Source organism: Astyanax mexicanus, chromosome 8 (genome assembly GCF_023375975.1).
Source record: "Astyanax mexicanus isolate ESR-SI-001 chromosome 8, AstMex3_surface, whole genome shotgun sequence".
Taxonomy (NCBI): domain Eukaryota; kingdom Metazoa; phylum Chordata; class Actinopteri; order Characiformes; family Acestrorhamphidae; genus Astyanax; species Astyanax mexicanus.
Window position 1 is genome coordinate 43,722,142 of NC_064415.1, and position 17,587 is coordinate 43,739,728.

The following is a 17,587-nucleotide window of genomic DNA, read 5'->3' on the forward strand; positions in this document are numbered from 1 at the left end:
CGAAAAGCTCATCCGAAATAATAAAAAATAAAACAAATATATAAAACATATTATTAAAATACTTAAAAAACATAGATAAAAGAATAAGTAACAAATTAGAAAATACATATCAAATAAATGATACAATAATTTAAATAAATTACATGCACACAAATAAAAACTAATTTAATACAAAAAAGTTACTAAATAAATAAAAAGTAAATACATAATACTTAACAAAAGACGAAAAACACGTAAATATACAATATAAATGTTTATGTATACTCATGTAAAATTTCTTTAGTAAAAATGGTGTTATTAAAGAATAAATACCTAGTGTAGTGTAGTAACCACAGATGCAGTTGCATAAATTGTCCAGTAAGTGGTGCTAGAGTGTTCCTAGTTTAATTGCACTCTGAATAGAAAGATCAGAGACTCAGTGCAGAAATTGAAGCTTGTTGGTCTAGAAGTGTCTAGGAGTTCAGAACAAATAAAGGAAAATAAACATAGATAACCTCTCTCTGCCTCATCTATAACCTTCCCTCAAGTCATCACATAAAGAAAAAAGAAAAATACTACTTACTAATTAAATAAAAAAATAATCATACACAAAAATAACAAGTAAACTAATAACCAATTTAAGAAAAAAGAGTAAATAAATAGGAAATACTAAATAAATAAATAATACTCTACTTCTGAAGTAAACAATGATCTAAATACATTAATATAACATAACATAATTGTTTTTGTCATTGAAGCTCTTTAGACTTTAGAGTGTCTTAATAATAAACATAAAAAAGTAAGTTCTGTATAAGCACAGCTGTTTCAATCAGGTTTCAGATTTTAATTCCCCCTTCCATTCTTCATAAACCCTCCAGGGCTGAGAGTTGCTGAGTTACTGTTAATACGCAGCTTTTCTTGCAACCAGACTCTTCAATAGAAAATCTGTACTTCCTCTTACTGAGCTCTTTATTACTATACACTACATACACTGATACACTACAATATATATCAGCATGTGGACTATGGTGTTTTACTGTACTGTGAATTAATAATATTTTATTGATTATATTATATCATTATACATTGTGTAGTAATATTAGAACCAGTAATCAATAGCATTAACCACCACAGGACATTATTATGTGGGCAGTGAGTCATTCTTACCAGTGCAGTAACCTTGACATAGTGGTGGTGTGAAAGCTTGTGTTGCACTGGTACAAGTGGATCAGACAGCAGTGAAATTCAGGTTGTCATTACAGCAGCACAACAACACTTTCTGATTCATAATCATAATCTTTATTCATTTTACTAACAGACAAATAAGGTTACAAAACTTCACAATACTCTCGTCATATCCGCTGGCCACCCTGCCGTTACACTGCTGGGAAATAAAGGAATGTGGCAAGGCTTTCACTTTTTACTCCTAGGTTAGTATGCAGTGTGCAGTAATGACAGGACTGGCCACTGCAGCACAGATCATGCAGTAGTAGGTACTGATAGAACACTGAGCTTCTTTGTAGACATACAACAGTGCACAAGGAAAGAGGAAAGGAAGAAGGTGGTCTAAATACAATAAACCTCACTCTCAAATGTACAGATCTATGAACAGAGAGGAATGATTACACAAAAAGTACAGCACTGGTCATAATCAGAATTCAAAACATGCCCTTCTTTTCTTTTGTAAAGACTTTTAAATTCATGTTTAGTCTTTTCTGTGAAGTAGATGAAATGTGCAATGACAGTTTTCTCCTGAGTATAAACTCAATGAAGAAGGAAAAATAAAAAACAGGCAGGCTCAGCTACCAATGATTTCACATACACTTACTGTAAGTGTTCTGCTTTCTTCATCAATGCCTTCATTTAAACAAACGTGCAGCATTAGTTTCATGTGCTTGAACTGACAACAACATATGTTTACTCACAATAAAATATTCACATTTGTAAACATCAAATTTATATAAATAAGCAATGTTTGCTTTGAATGTTTAACTGCACCAAAATGCCCAGTGCTTCAGTCACTAAGGGTGTGTTCACATCTGTCCAGTTAAACTGGACTACATTGTTTTGTTTTCACCCTTGGTGTGATTCATTTGGGCAGGTGTGAATACAGTAATTACTGGTCTCAGTCCAGTCCCAAATACACTCTGGAGCAGTTTGTTTGTGGTGATGCAATGCAATCTGACCTCAAATAGAACAATCAGCTGTACTCCAGAAATTTGAGATAAGGAGCTTGTTTAACCTAATGTATTGTAATGTTCATTTTTGCCCAGGTAAATTTTGCCCAATCTCTGTTGTTGCTCCATGTTTAACCACAAAGAAATCTGCAATAGTCCAAACCACAAGACCTTCTTGCTCCTGCCCCAGACAAATCTGACTAATATGTGTAAAGAACCTTCTCCCATGTTTTATTGTGACACATTGTGGTGCACCTGCATTTTCCCCTGCGTGAAAAAAACCCCAACTGATTTAAACCAGAGCAAACCAACTACAAACAAACCCCCCTGAAAAACAGAAAGAGGGAATGCTAATTAGTTAATAAAACACTCTAATAACAAGAAGGATTCCACCTAAGATGTAAACACAGTCTATCAGAGTGGTGCAGTAATAAGAAGTGGTGGCTAAAATTCATAACCTTGCATTCACCAACATGTGTAACCCAAACTGCAAGATCAGAGTATCAGACAAATACTGTAAATGTAAATAAAAAAAAAAAAATAGCAGTAGAGGTGACAGGAACCAGTGGGTCACTGTGCGCAAGGCAGGTAGGCCTGTCATAGAAATCTTTAATTAACATTTTGAACAATAAAGGGACAAAATTCAGTAAAAATTCAGTCATTTACTTTTTGCTGAGCTATGATATTTCAAAGTAGGTGTCTCAATCTAAGCCCATTGATGTGAATAAGCTTGTGTGTTGATCTATATAAAATAAAACTGGTGTTTTCATCTATCAATCAAACTAAATGGTCAAAAAATGACCATAACATAGCTATTTGCCATTATTTTAGGGACAATATAACGAAACAAATCCAAACAAAAGCTATTATTGTGACAGGAGCATAGGTGGGAATTATCCTTGGACAGGGCACCAGCCCATCAACAACCTGCTCACACACTCACACCTAGGGCCAATTAAGCACAGCTAAATCATCTTTTCAGGAGGTCAGAAAACACAACACACATTAGGGTTGGGCAGTATCTGTTTTTCCATTTCCAGTGTCATACTGCCTTAAAATATTACCATGGTGTCCAGTTACAGGAGCGTAGAGAAACATAAACTGCAAATGAAGCGTGGAGAGCCCTGTGTTTGTGTGGCTTCCATATAATTATATCCAGCATTATTTTAAAACTGAAAAATCTGTTTGTTTACAGGGTCACTGCACACTTTAAAATCAATTATTCAATAAATATTAAACTTCTAGTTATTACAAACAATTACAACAATTACAAATGTTTAACTGCTGCAAATAAGAAAGGAGAAGCTGGTTAGCATTACCTAAATTAGTAGCATGACAAGCTAGCACTCTGTTCACCACAGAACACACTCAAGTCTGTCTGCCTGAAACCACACTTATTATAAGTGTTTAACTTAGACTGTCTCAGCTTGAGTGAGAATGGTTAAACATTCAAAAAGCTGAAATAAATGTTTTTCCTTGGGTGTGTTGGGTCTGCAACCTTTTGCTAAGCTAATCTGTGTTTAGCTAGCTCAGCTACAAATTACTGCATCTGCTTTTCATTAACTGACACAAGTATTGACAATAAAATAACCCGAGTCTGAAAGAGCTTTTTTGCCACTTCAAAATTACAGCTACAAATTGGGTAGATAATAAAATAAAAATAAAAACAACTTGTCACTTTGCCTGTTTTGAGACAGATGTTGCAGAATTACTTTTCATTTAAACTCCGCACCAAACTGGACCTTTTTTCGGTACAAGCTTAGTTCTCAGACTGAGTGTAATGTTTAGAAAATATTTGCACGTTGGTCTGTGGGAGGTATTTGTAGGATGAATAAACACTTCAGAAATTAGTAATATATATGGATATTTTAGATCAATTACTCAATGATTACTCAGTGATTACTCAATTTTGAAGACCGCATTAAAACTGTAATTCGAATGAACTAATGCACTAATACATATTCATACAGCAACTAAGAGAGAGAGAGAGAGAGAGAGAGCACATATGAGTGGATTTGAATAGAAAATAAAATGGCTGTATTTGTGTGCTGTAGACAACCTCTTGGTTCCTTTTACCTCCACTGTAAAGAAATTTAGAGAGGGTATGTTTCTCTACAGTTAATATTTTTAAACCAAACCACTCTGAATTACTTTTACATCTTAAACACTGAATTATGCAAGCTTTTGGAATCTGCAAATCAGCAAAATTTCCTAAGAATCGAAGACATTCCTAAAGAAGAAAAAAACCAGAGAATCCTCCTTTGAAAGTAATAAAGTGAAAATCCGATGCAAAAAATATATATATGTATATACTGACATGAAACTGTGTATATGTGTAGAGCTCTTTTTTTAAAAAGATGACCTCAGCACCTTTCAGCTATGTGAAACAGGCAGTGGATAATCAACATTACAGACCTGACCAAAGTTGAAAACTTGCCGCCATCATCACACCACGGAGGTACATTTGGCACTGTGTGTTTTCTACGCAGACAATGGTTGCATTGCATATATTGCATATATCCAACCAGCAATGAGAACAATAGAAAGTGCAGACAATTTACACCCATGCCTCTGGATTAGCCAGCATTCAAAGAGGCTCATGAACGGAAACGACGGAACTGACTGAAAGAGTTTTTACTGAATTTGTACAAATTTACTAAATCTGTACATGTGACTTAATTTGAAAAAAGTAAATAAATAAAAACTGAAATGGATACACAGTCTCTGTCACTACTACTGACACTGAATCGACTTTTTTAATGCTTGTTAATGCTCAGTAATAATCAGTAAACCAGCAATTCTGTACAATGCGGCGATTGTAATCCCACGCATATTCTTTCTCACTCAATACAGAAAAACAGAAATTACAAAAAGGAAATGAAAAAAATATATATCCTCCAGGCCACTATTAAGAACTGAGGACTACAACAGCTACACAGCCTCCTCAGAGCACTCTTTTAACCCGACCATAAGTAGTATGATTGTCTTCTACACAGGTAACAGCTGAAGCTGAAGTGTGTGTTTTTTTCAACATTAGCTCGAGTGGATGAGAGAATACCTTATGCTGCATATATACGTAGGGGCTGCCACCACTCACTGAGCCTCTGGAAAGCGAGAATTTGAAGGCCAGATATACTAATGGCAGCACATTTTGATTCTACAGACTAAGGAAGACACCTCTGTGGACCGTGGGGTTAGTAAGGAGGGTATATGCGTGTCTGTAAGAGAGGACAGGGACAGATGTTTCAGACCAGCATGAACACAGGAATCACTCACGACTCCCAAACAGCTGAAGGAGGAAGAAGAAGATGTAGACGATGTCCATGTAGAGGCAGAGTGCTCCAAATACATGCTCCTCAGGGCTCAGGGAGTACCGGCGGTTACCCATCAACAGCTGCACGTCAAACGCCAAGAACTTTCACACAGATGGGAGACAAGAATACTTAGATCTCTGCACCCTCATTATTCACAATAATATGATATCTGATCGTATCTAAGCATATACAGAGCAAGGGCACTCACCAAAGTGAAAACTAGGGCACACAATCCAGCATATGCAGTCTGTAACCAGGGGATCTGTGAGGGAGAAATAATCAATTTTAAAACAGTTGATACATAATAATACATAATAAATGAGAACAAAGGTAGTTCAGGTATTTTAGCTACATTGCTAACTGGTGTTAAAAAACAAGTATAAATTAACGCAATCTCTATGACATGTCTGTACAATTCATCTGAAATGAATCAAATTAATCTAGCATATATCAATTATTTCATTTTTTTATTTGTTAATACTTTCCATGCTGTCTGTGCTTATGTACTGTCCCCTTAAAAACACACTTCTGCATGTGTTTAGTCAGGCAACAGAGCAAACACAGAATCATCTTAGCAGCTTAAGCCTCTTGTAACAAAATTAAGTGTTCATTAATTGTAATAAAGGCTAAAATGTTTGTATTACCCAGCACTGCTCTATAGTATTGTGTACAGCCTTTCTAGATGAGGGGAGGACTTCATAGTAATTCCATGCACAACACTCTCTTCTTTTAACACCTCATTTCTATTATAATTATAACCTATTAGGGGTGTGCCATATTGTATTAATATTATATTTTATATCCTTTTATTTTAGCACCCTACTGCTTACCTCTAGACCCTATTCTAAAACATTCCCCATTTGTACTCTACAGCCTGCACAATGGAAGACTGTGCCTGGACCCCAGTGGTCGCCACTTGTCAAGTAATTTTGAAGAGCCTCAGCTTTCATAGTGGTTTTGATCTATAAAAAAAATAATTGTGTTTTAAACACTAGTTAAATTAAATTACACTTTTTGCTCACCATAAGAAAGCTACTGAGGACATAAATCTAAATATGATAAAATATGGCCACCTCCAAAACTTATTATGTCAGTCCTGATGCCATGAGTCTGCCTGCTCTGGACTACTCAAAGACTCCAATTCCCAGCATGCCCTCACACATGACACTTTTTGTATTTTTTTTACTACTCTTTTGCCTTGTCCCTTATCTACTGGATTTTTCGTGTTTGACCCTGTTTTGCCTGACTATGCTCTGGTGTGTTGATTATATTTGCTGCCATACTGTTACTGACCCTGCCTGTCCCATACTACTCCAGCAAGCCTAGCCCCTTTGTTAATAAACTGTATATGTTTGGTATTCGAGTGTGTCTGTGTGGAGCACTATCAATCCAGAAAACACAGTTCCACTGCTCCACAGTGCAATATATACCACATTAGGCAAGATGCTAATAGGTTCATGGTTATCTTCTCCAGAGAATCCTATTGTATTTGTAATACTTTTCTACAGGGACTATACAAGCTGTGTATGAGCTAACTGTGTCAGCAACAGGTATATATATATATATATATATATATATATATATATATATATATATATATATATATATATAATTATATATATATATATATATATATATATATATATATATATATATATATATATATATATATATATATATATAATTATATGTATAAGAAAACATAGAACTTGCATAGCCAAATGGCACGGTGAAGATGAGCAGCAGTCCAGTGATCATCAGCACCATCAAGAGTGAGAAGAGCAGACCATGACGAGAAGTAAAATCAACCTGAACCACAAATGAGGCTGTTAATGTAGAACTCCTTAAAAGCAAACAATCAAAGTGTGGTACAATCTAATCATTAACTATTCATAAACTATTTATAAAGCCTTTAAATAGGAGCATTATTTTAAATAGGTAACCAAAGTGTATTTTTCTCTCAGAAGGTTAACTCACCTTGGTCTGGAAACAGAAAAGGGTGACAGCGAGGCACACTAACGCAGTTATACCCACACACATCATCACTACTTTGGTATTGTGGTAGCTAAAACAAAGAGAGAGCAGTTCAAAATAAATAAAATATTGTTATTATAAAAAATATATGCACAGAAAAACAACAAAAATAAGAGAACAACAGAAGGGCTGTTTAGTGCTAACCTTGCAAGCATGCCAGCCATGTACGACAGTGCCAAAGTCTAAACAAAAGAGAAAATGGGAACCACTCAACTGCTTGTTACAAAATAATAGCCAATGAATTAAAGACAAGAGATTTCACAATTTTTATATCAATTTTACACCAGTAAAATTGACCACCTACATTCAAAGGGTTTACATATACTTACAAATATGCCAAGGAGGATCATGTTGGTTGGGTATCTTCGTCTGTGGGGAAAAGACAGAAAACATGTGAAGTCTCACTGATATCCAGAGAAATTACTTGAACAATGTCAATAGTTTTGCCGTTGTGTTGCAAAGAATTAGAAAGGTTCTTCATACCGTGCACTTGAGCTGAATACCAGCACCAAGTATGTTCCCATGAAGGTCATACTGGAGAAGACATAAAGTTGAAGTCAATTTAGAGCCAAAATATACTAGAGTACAAAAGCTTTCAACTGTAACATTTCTGATAATTTGATGAACATCTTCTTAAGATGCAAACTCACTAATATTCAAGTCTATAGATCCATACCATATTTTACTATGAATAAAACCTTAAGTCTTTAATTATGAATTTAAATAAACATCAATCATGCTTGCCTGTCTAACATTAGAAAATAAAACTAAAATAGAGCAGTAAAACATCATGCACTCTTACACACAGTTCTATTGACAGTTAGCTTCCCATCTCATAGAAAATAAGCATTACAAAATATTTGTTTAACACTTTACAATAAAGGATACATTAATAAATAGGACGAATGACAGAATGTTTTAACTTATTATAATTGACACTAGTAAATTATCAAACATTACAATGTGTAATTTGTGCAGATTGTTAAAAGCGTTACAGTGCAGAAGAAGCGCAAAGGGGAAAAAACTACAATACTTACTATGAGGCAAGGTAGAGGATACGATTGTACTGAATAAACTGTCGCACTGGCTCGCTGTGAAAACAGAAAACAGAGCAGGAAATATAGATTGTTAAGCCCCATGGACATACTAAGGGTGTGTATGTATATACAGCTCTGGAAAAAATTAAGAGACCACTTCAGTTTCTGAATCAGTTTCTCTGATTTTAATATTTATAGGTATCTGTTTAAGTAATTTTATTTATAAACTACGGACATTTCTCCCAAATTCCAAATAAAAATATAGTCAAAATATTTTTATTTGCAGAAAATGAGAAATGGCTGAAATAACAAAAAAGATGCAGAGCTTTCAGACCTCAAATAATGCAAAGAAAACAAGTTCATATTGTCACATCCTGGTCTTGTCTCATGCCTCTGTGTTATTACCACGTGACCTGTGCCCCTCTGTGTCTCCTGTCAGTACTTTTCCACCTGTATCTATTGTAGCTCCGCCCCATAGACCCAGGTGTTTCCACTTCCCTTGTGTGCTATAAAGCCTTCCTTTGTCTCTTGTCCTTCGTCGGTCTTTGCACTAACCTCTGTTGTTTTGTCCTTCTCGTGTTCTCTAGCCTAGCCCTCGTTTTCATAGTCTTCATAGCCTTGTCCTTTGTTTATCTTCTTGTTTATTTCTAGCTTCCCTGTTTATTTCCATTGTTTTCTCCCTTGCCCTGCTCAGTTTAGTTTTCCTAGTCTTGTTTAGCTTCTTGTTTATTTCCTTGTATATATTCCCTGTTTATTTATTATCTTTATCTCTTATTGGCTTAGTTTATGTTCTTTTGTTTCACTGGTTTGTTTTGGTTATTGGTTATTCGTTTATCTTTGTTACATGTTTACTTGTTCCTCGTTTCTTTGTTTACTTGTTATTTATTTATTAAATTATTATTTATTTTTCACCCTACCTGCACTTGCGTCCGTCTCCTCGTCTCCCTGCCTGGGTCTCCCCCGTGACACATATTATAAAGTTTTAAGAGTTCAGAAATCAATATTTTTTTATGAATCTTGGCATGTTCGTCATGACGTCTTCCTCTTGATTATATTCCAGAGGTTTTCAAATTGGTAAAAATTAAAGAAACTCATAATTTTTTGTGTTTTTTTTTTCCAGAAAAAAAAGAGACCCCTTCAAAATGATCAGTTTTTCTGATACATTAATCAGGGTTATTTTATTTAATGATGTTTTCTAAGATAAAACATAAGTATTGTTGTTTTTTTAATGAATATGAACTTTTTTGCTTTCTTTGCATTATTTGAGGTCTAAAATACTGTATCTTTTTCGTTATTTTAACCATTTCTCATTTTCTGCAAATAAAAAATGCTCTAAATGACAATGTTTTTATTTTGAATTTGGAAAAAATGTTGTTTGTATTTAATAGAATAAAACAACAATGTTCATTTTACTGAAACATATACTTATAAAAAGTAAAATAAGTGAAACTTATCATTTTGAAGTGGTTTCTTAATTTTTTTCAGAAGTTGTATGTACTGTATATATACACATTCTAAAAAAGGCTAATTTCCTTTTCTCAGGAAAGGCTACATGACAACATATTGACATCAGATGTACAGTCCTGTGCACACCAATCTATATCATGTATTTGGAGACACAGTTAATATACGTAAAGACACAAGTTCTATAGTACATTCATTAAAATACAATGTAAATTCAAAATTAACAGGACCAAATAATTATAAAGCATAAAAAACATTTTGTATTCAGATGTCATGCTTTGTACACGTACATGGTGAAACTATAGCTACAAAACATTAGTATTAATATTTAGGTTCCCCAGAGTTTGAGGACACATAACAAATTTGAATACAAAAATAAAAAATGTCGTACCAGAAAGTGAAGAGTGCTACGACACCAAATGTCACCATGAGCTGAACCATGAGGATACAGAACACCTGCAAGAGAAAAAAAACTTGAGCAAATATGTTGGCACTATTCTATAATGGTAATCTGATCATCAACAGAAAAAAACAGCTCTTTCACATTGACGCTTTTACATGTCCTGTATCCAAATATTCATCAGATCTCAGTTTGCTGGAGCAATAATAAAATGTGCTGGTGTGCAGGTGTAGCCTTTACAACATCTGTGAGAAATTAATTTTCCAATAGACCACATCATAACTTGGGACTGTTTTGGACAGCTGGACCAGCAGTTTGACCTTAATTTGACTTAATGTTACTTTTACTTTGCAGTAATTATATTGTTTTGATAAAATATTACTGGTAAGAGTAGATGTTACGACTAGGCATAGTGAAAACACCATCATAATTATATTAACACTAATATTTATATTATTAATTTTTTTAAAGGATTACAGTTTTGTTTTCTTAGCTTAAATTTCTGTAACTTTGTTACCCACTTCCCCCAACCCCTAACAGCAAGACCTGCTAATTTAGAAAGGAAAACATGGCGACACCCCTGTTCCTTACTAGTGTTGCATAATGCACCTTATAATCTGGTGCGCCTTATAGTATAGACCAGAAAATAGACATTCATTGATAGGGCGCCTTTATAGTGCGAGAAATACAGTAATACAAAGTGATATGGCTTTTTGATTTGTAGAGAAAAAAAAACAGTGAACTGTACATCTGTACTGTTTGTTTATTTTTGGGACAATTGTAGTATCACAGCCAATGTCACTTTATCCTTTACAAGCATACAATAAAAACATTAACAAATATCGGTTTGAAATATTGGCCAAATCAGCTGATGCAAATAATTCTTAAAAATACAATTAAATACAATTCCGATATCATCGTGCATCCGATATGATGATATTGAAAGTAGCCAAGCTGGTCACATTTTCTTACATGGACCCACTTTAGCAAAATGTTCTGTATGTTTATATGCAGCAGACATACATATACAGAATGCTCTGTAAAGATGCTCAGACATGTGTCTAGATTATACATAAGTACAAAATAAACTATCCAGACAATATATATATATATGCACTACTAGTTGGTCACAAGCTCTACATTCTAACAAGCTCTAACTGAAAACCAATCATAATGCAAAACATTTCTATATTGTCTCTATACATCTAAATAATTCAGAACAGGACATCACTCACTGTCTCTTTGTACCCTTGGCAGCATCTTAAAGCAGACAATGCACTGAGTAAGAACAACTCGAATGTTTCTAAAGTTCCACACAGAATACCTGAGCTGAAATGATTATGGACTGAATTTACCTTTCTGATGAACATACGGCGGACGTTCTTGTCCTCCCAGCTACTCCCGCTGAGGCCATCGAAGCTCCCACTAGAGCTCGGATCAGAGAAGGGCGAGGACATGTCTGAAGCGTACGGGTTAGTGTATCCTGGACCTGAAATAGATCAAAAACAAAGCCAAACAAATTAGTGTAGCTTTGAAAAACAGACCTACTGCTAAATTTACTTTTAACTTATAAAAACAACAGTTTGTGTTTTTATTAAAATACTTTTTTTGTGATCAGAGACATTTTGGAAAATAATTTATTTTGCTCAGATTTTATTAACAAGGCCCAAAATCCACTCTGAAAGGTTTTCATGACTATAAGGCAGATTCAGAAAAACTCCTACTAGGCTAAAAACATATTAGAACAGAATCTCCACATCTGTGTAAAAACACTTCCGACAGATTTACTACTTAATTAACAAACACACTTAAATGAACATATATGTTAATATGTTAATACTGCATTAATACTGGAGCAGATGACAGCAACTGCCCAATGGCTTCTGATAGAAGTGTGCTTTGAGCCTTAAGACTCATTTATGCCTAACATTCAGTGATGGTATAGTTACTTTGAAAAAGTAATCCGATTACTGATTATTGATTACTCCTTTAAAAAGTAACTTAGTTACTTTATGGATTACTTGATTTTAAAAGTAACTAAGTTACTGCACAAGTTACTTTATTAGTTACTTTCAGCAGCTGCAGACACCACCTCCTTCCACAGCGCCGCCTTAACATAAAAACTATAACCAGTTTTGCCAATACTCCCTTTATTGGAAAATGCATTTTAACAGCAACAATGTATCTCTAGACATTTAAAGTTGAACTATTTCCTGAAAAAATACGTTTTTTTATAAAAATAAAAGACAATTTCTCTTGAATTAACTTAACATAAATTATTATTTTTTTATAAAAAATAAAATATGGTCTTTCTTGATTTCACTTAACATAAATACTTGTTTTTATAAAAAAGAAAAATAAAGAAAGTCTTTCTTGACCTGAAATATTTAACACTGTAAATCTTAACATTGAACCTGTTGTTCTCTGCAGGGCAGCAAGGAGTGGTTTTATAAAACAAAACCGTGTATATGGTCGAGGCCAGGGATCACATATATGCAGACTGCGGTCCGGGTCCGGACCCAGACGTTGTCCAGTGCCGACCCAAACCAGTAAACTACTGAAAAGTATTTAATTTTGACAGCGTTCATTTAAAGCGTCAGAACTTTTCTTGTCTTTACGGTATACGCGCTCTGCGGCTGTGCAGACTGCTGCCCTGGCTAGTGAATTGGGACGCGGTTGGGAAAAAACGCCTTTATAAAGAAATAGGGAGCCCGAGAACTGGCGGAAAAATGAGAACAGGCGGAAACTAAAGACACGCCGAGCGCGAGAGAGAGACAGGGGAGGATTGTAAAGGTGACGGGAAAGGGAGCGGTGTGTGTGTCTGTGTGAGGTGGAGAGAGAGAGAGAGTAACGCACAGTGACTTGGATAAGTAACTTTAATCTGATTACTGGATTGGAAATAGTAACACGTTAGATTACTCGTTACTGAAAAAAAGGGTCAGATTAGAGTAACGCGTTACTTAGTTAGACATCACTGCTAACATTAAATATGTATTGCTCGTTCTCTAAAAGCTTATGAATACAGACAGAACAGAGCAGTATTAGTGAAAATCATGGGAGAAGAATAGCCAATAGTTCAATTAAAACATAACCTCTGCATATAGATACGATGAGGATGAACTACTCTCAGAGATGAAAATACCCACTTGAGAATCTCCTCCAGGTTTGTTAGTGAGTCCAAAATAAAAGGGGATATGGAGCAATAGTTACTTTTACTGGTTACTAGTTATTTTTATAGTGGAGTAACTCAGTTAGTAACTCAGTTACTTTTTTGGGGAAGTAACTAGTAACTATAACTAATTACTTTAAGTTACTTTTACTTTAAGTAACGTGCCCAACACTGCACAGCGCTGCAATGCAAGTGTGAAATGTGGACAAGTGGAGGAACTCGTGTGTACCCAGACCTGCGTGATTATAACATTGTAACTGGCATAACTTTTTTTAAAAACACAGTTTGATTTGTTTATTTGCTATATTTTGTTGAGCCAAACCCGACCCGAATCAAGGAAAGTGGTGGGAAGTTCGAGTCAGGTATGAGGCCGGATTGGGCCCGGGCTCAGGCTAGGGCAGAAAATCTAAACTTTAATTCACCCCCATTCATTAAGGACTCATGCATGAGGTCCCTCCAGTGGTTTGCAGTCATTTACTGATTTAAAGGGGGAAATATGAGTCTTCATAATTCAGCTCTAGTGGAACTTTCTAAAAAAAAAAAAAAAAGAAGAAGCTGTCCGGCCAATTTAAGAATTTTAACCAATAAGCTATATGATGTTTTGTCATGAGAGCACAGGGACAAATCATGCTTGTTGTTGTCAGAAATACTCTGGAATGGCCAATAGTAGACATAATCAGGGTTAATACACATTTTACAAGGTAAAATTCAAGCACTTTTCAAGCACTTTCAAGGCCCACTTTCAAGTTTTTCCAGCACCTTTCAGCTGTGGTAAATTAATGATAATGGTGATATCTCAAAACTGCCATTCAGCGATAATCAACATATCGTAAAACTATTCTCCACACTCCAAACGTTGGGGGACGCTCGGTTTAGCCTAATAGTATATTGTACGTGTAACCACGGATTATTACTATTATTATTTAGATAAATCAAAAGCTTGGCTTTTAGCATAGCTAGATAACTCTCCCGATAACTAAAATAAAAAAAAGAAGTGATGCATCTGGGGGCAAAAAGCGCTGGTTCCTTGTAAACCAACTCTTCTTCAATTACGAGAAATTTTCCAGGATTTCAAGCACCCATACAAACCCTGATAATGCTTAACATCCTTGCCAACATAAAGGACACATTAAAGTATGTGGTCAGCGACTAGTACCTCATAAATTATCCTTACAGCATTTCAAGACTATGTTCAGTGTAATCAGGTATATACAACATATTCTGCAGAAATGAGATTAAGCTGTTTTAAATCTAAATCACCAGAGAACAGCCAGGCAGGTTTTCCAGATCCAAATTAAGCCAAAACTTAGATTAAAAGATACTGCTGATGAAGAAACACCCACGAATGAACCACTGACAAAGGAACTCTTAGATGTACATGATGTAGAGTATAAAACCCATCAGGATTATCTTTACATGTATCCAGAAGTTTTAGTGTAATTACACTTACTGGGAGCTGGATGCACATAGGCCCAGCTGGGATGCATGGGCATGGGTGGAGGTGGTGGGTTGCCAACTCCTCGCTCTTTATCTCCTGCTGTGGCCTCCGCATAGCTCGGAGGAGAAGTGGGCAGGCTCATGGTGCCTCAGTCTGCTGTAAAACTGAGAAATTCATAGATTTCATTGAACACTTAAATTAAAGCACTTGTTTAAGTGGCATATATTATAGGGGACTTTCCCAGACAGGGATTAAGCACTACCTTGCACTATATAGCATGTTTATTAGAGTTTTTCCATTGAAATTAAAACATGGGCTAAGTCTCTGCCCAGGAAACCTCATATATGGGATGATTTCTTGAACAGGGACTAAGTGAGGCCGATTCCCTTATTTTTGCTGTAGACTGAAAATATTTGGGTTTACTATAAAAAAATGAAGAATTTCAGTTTTTATGTCAAGTATTTCCAAATGTTTCTGTATACTTCTGAGTTCAATTTTTGTTAATAAAGATTAATGAGCCCGTTCATAACTTTCTTCAACAGGACATTTTAAATGGTTCTGACTGATTTCCCATCTTCTCTTAGCTTTAAAGTTGCTTGTTGTTCACCCATAGACAGCTCTTTGGATTTCATGTTGGTTACTCTAACTATAAACGCAGTCTGCACAGACAAAACCCAAATCTGAAACTGAGAGCTGTTTATTGCTTGTATAATTAATGTATCAGGACACACCTGGGCAACAAAACACAGCAAATCTGTTAGTATGTGAATCAGACATATGTTAATCTTTTAATGTCAAATTCAAGTGTTTTCAGTCTACAGCAGAAGTAACAAGATTGACCTTACTGTTCCATTACTTTTGGAGGGGACTGTATCTCTTTCAACGAAGAATCTCAATTCACTGGGATGTTTAGTGTAAAACATGGCGTTATCCCTGTCTGGAAAACTGCCCTATTTGGATTTATTAGGAGTTTCCATAAAAAAAGAGTCAAAAACAAATAATAATAATAAAAAAATAAAAACAGGTAGCTAACACTTTCCAATAAAGGTACCTTAATTAACAGTACTTACATTATAATGTCTCAACTACTTATTGACACTAGTAATTAATTAATAACTACAATTTTTAACCAATGTCTCTAATTGTTTAACATAATTCTTAAGCATTAAAATGAGTGATGTTTAATAATGTCTTAAATAAGTTATTAGATACTAGATCTTAGTAAAATTTAAGCACGGCTATTTGTGACCTTATTGTAAAGTGTTTCCCAAAAGAATTCACAAAAGCATTTAAAAATTAAGCAAGTTTTCCGGTGTAAGTGTAAAAGATAAGAATACTCTTATATTGGTATATAGCTTGCTAAGCTATTGAATATATGAAAACATCATGTTATTGGATTTTTATCCGGCACAGTGTAGTGTGTATGTGTAAATGCCAAAGCCAGTTTATGCATGAAAATCTATGGAAGCCCATTCCTAAAATAATCATTATTAGTACATTTATTTTATTATTAAGTAAATTGCTATCGTATTTTGAGATACTATGCGGTAATTTGAAGATGTTTCATAATTACTTTGCATCTTAAAATAATGAGTATTTAAGTTAACTTTGTATCTCAAAATAACTTTGTATTTAAAAAGGTAGTATCTCAAAGTAAGGATTTACTCGCTAAATAATTTATGTTAAAATAATGACTCAGTATCTCAAAGAATAAGATACCATCTCAAAGTAAGAATTTGACCTCAAAATTATAACTTTGTCTTGGAAAAACGATAGAGTCTCTAAGGAGGAATTACTCTCAAAATAACGAGATAGCACATGAATATAACGACTTCGTTAAGATAGAATTTCTAAATGAGGTTTTACTATCTCAGAAACAGGCGCTGGATGTTTTTATTTCAGGTGGTGGAAAAGGGTTTCCATACAAAACAATTCAGTTTTTCTTAAACAGAAAGAACCGATTTCTACAGCTGAACCACTTTCTACTCTTCACTGTCGGTACTCGCTGCTCAATATTCACTCAGTGTGTTTAAAGCTAGCGACGCGAAAATCCCGTGAAAGCACAGATTTAAAATGCTAGATCCCTGATTGACTCTCTAAAACACGGAGGAACCTCTAGCTCGGCGGTCGCTCCACTCCAGCCCGCTGCCCGGGTCCCGCTCACCCCCGCCGGGGGAGCCCAGCCTAGCCTAGCCTAGCCGCTACCCGCTAAACCCAGAGCAGCGAAGCTACCGGGCCAGCGCAGCGCTCACACAGCTCACTGTGACCAGCACAGAGACCGGGGGAAAGATTAAACCGGTTTCCCTCCGAAAAAGCCAGTTAAAACTCCATTTACTCCGAGACGGTGCACCAGCTGAACTCACCTCCGCGGTGATGCTGAGAAAGAGTCAGACAATTTAACAACAGCGGCCAGTGACGCACATCCTGTACTGCGGGAAATCACCACAAATAAATAATTTATTATAAACCACACTGACACTGAGTGTCTAATGAAACGGATCAATTAAACCAATACATAATATTTATATACCCAAATAATTTACTACCCGAGAATAACAAATTGATTAACTATAAT

The 17,587-nt window shown here is 35.2% G+C and overlaps 1 protein-coding gene across 1 annotated transcript; it reads right to left on the minus strand.

Annotated features, from left to right (window-relative positions):
• Window positions 1-1,255: 1,255 nt before the first annotated feature.
• faim2a (Fas apoptotic inhibitory molecule 2a) lies at window positions 1,256-17,458 on the minus strand. The gene is made up of 12 exons (XM_007241180.3): window positions 17,376-17,458; window positions 15,025-15,176; window positions 11,761-11,894; window positions 10,397-10,461; window positions 8,542-8,595; window positions 7,988-8,038; window positions 7,834-7,873; window positions 7,649-7,686; window positions 7,448-7,535; window positions 7,184-7,279; window positions 5,679-5,732; window positions 1,256-5,571 (listed from the first exon to the last, which is right to left on the minus strand). The coding sequence occupies exons 2-12, from the start codon at window positions 15,152-15,154 to the stop codon at window positions 5,425-5,427; spliced, it is 897 nt and encodes a 298-aa protein (XP_007241242.3). The 5' UTR covers window positions 15,155-15,176; window positions 17,376-17,458; the 3' UTR covers window positions 1,256-5,424.
• Between the last annotated feature and the right edge of the window lie 129 nt (window positions 17,459-17,587).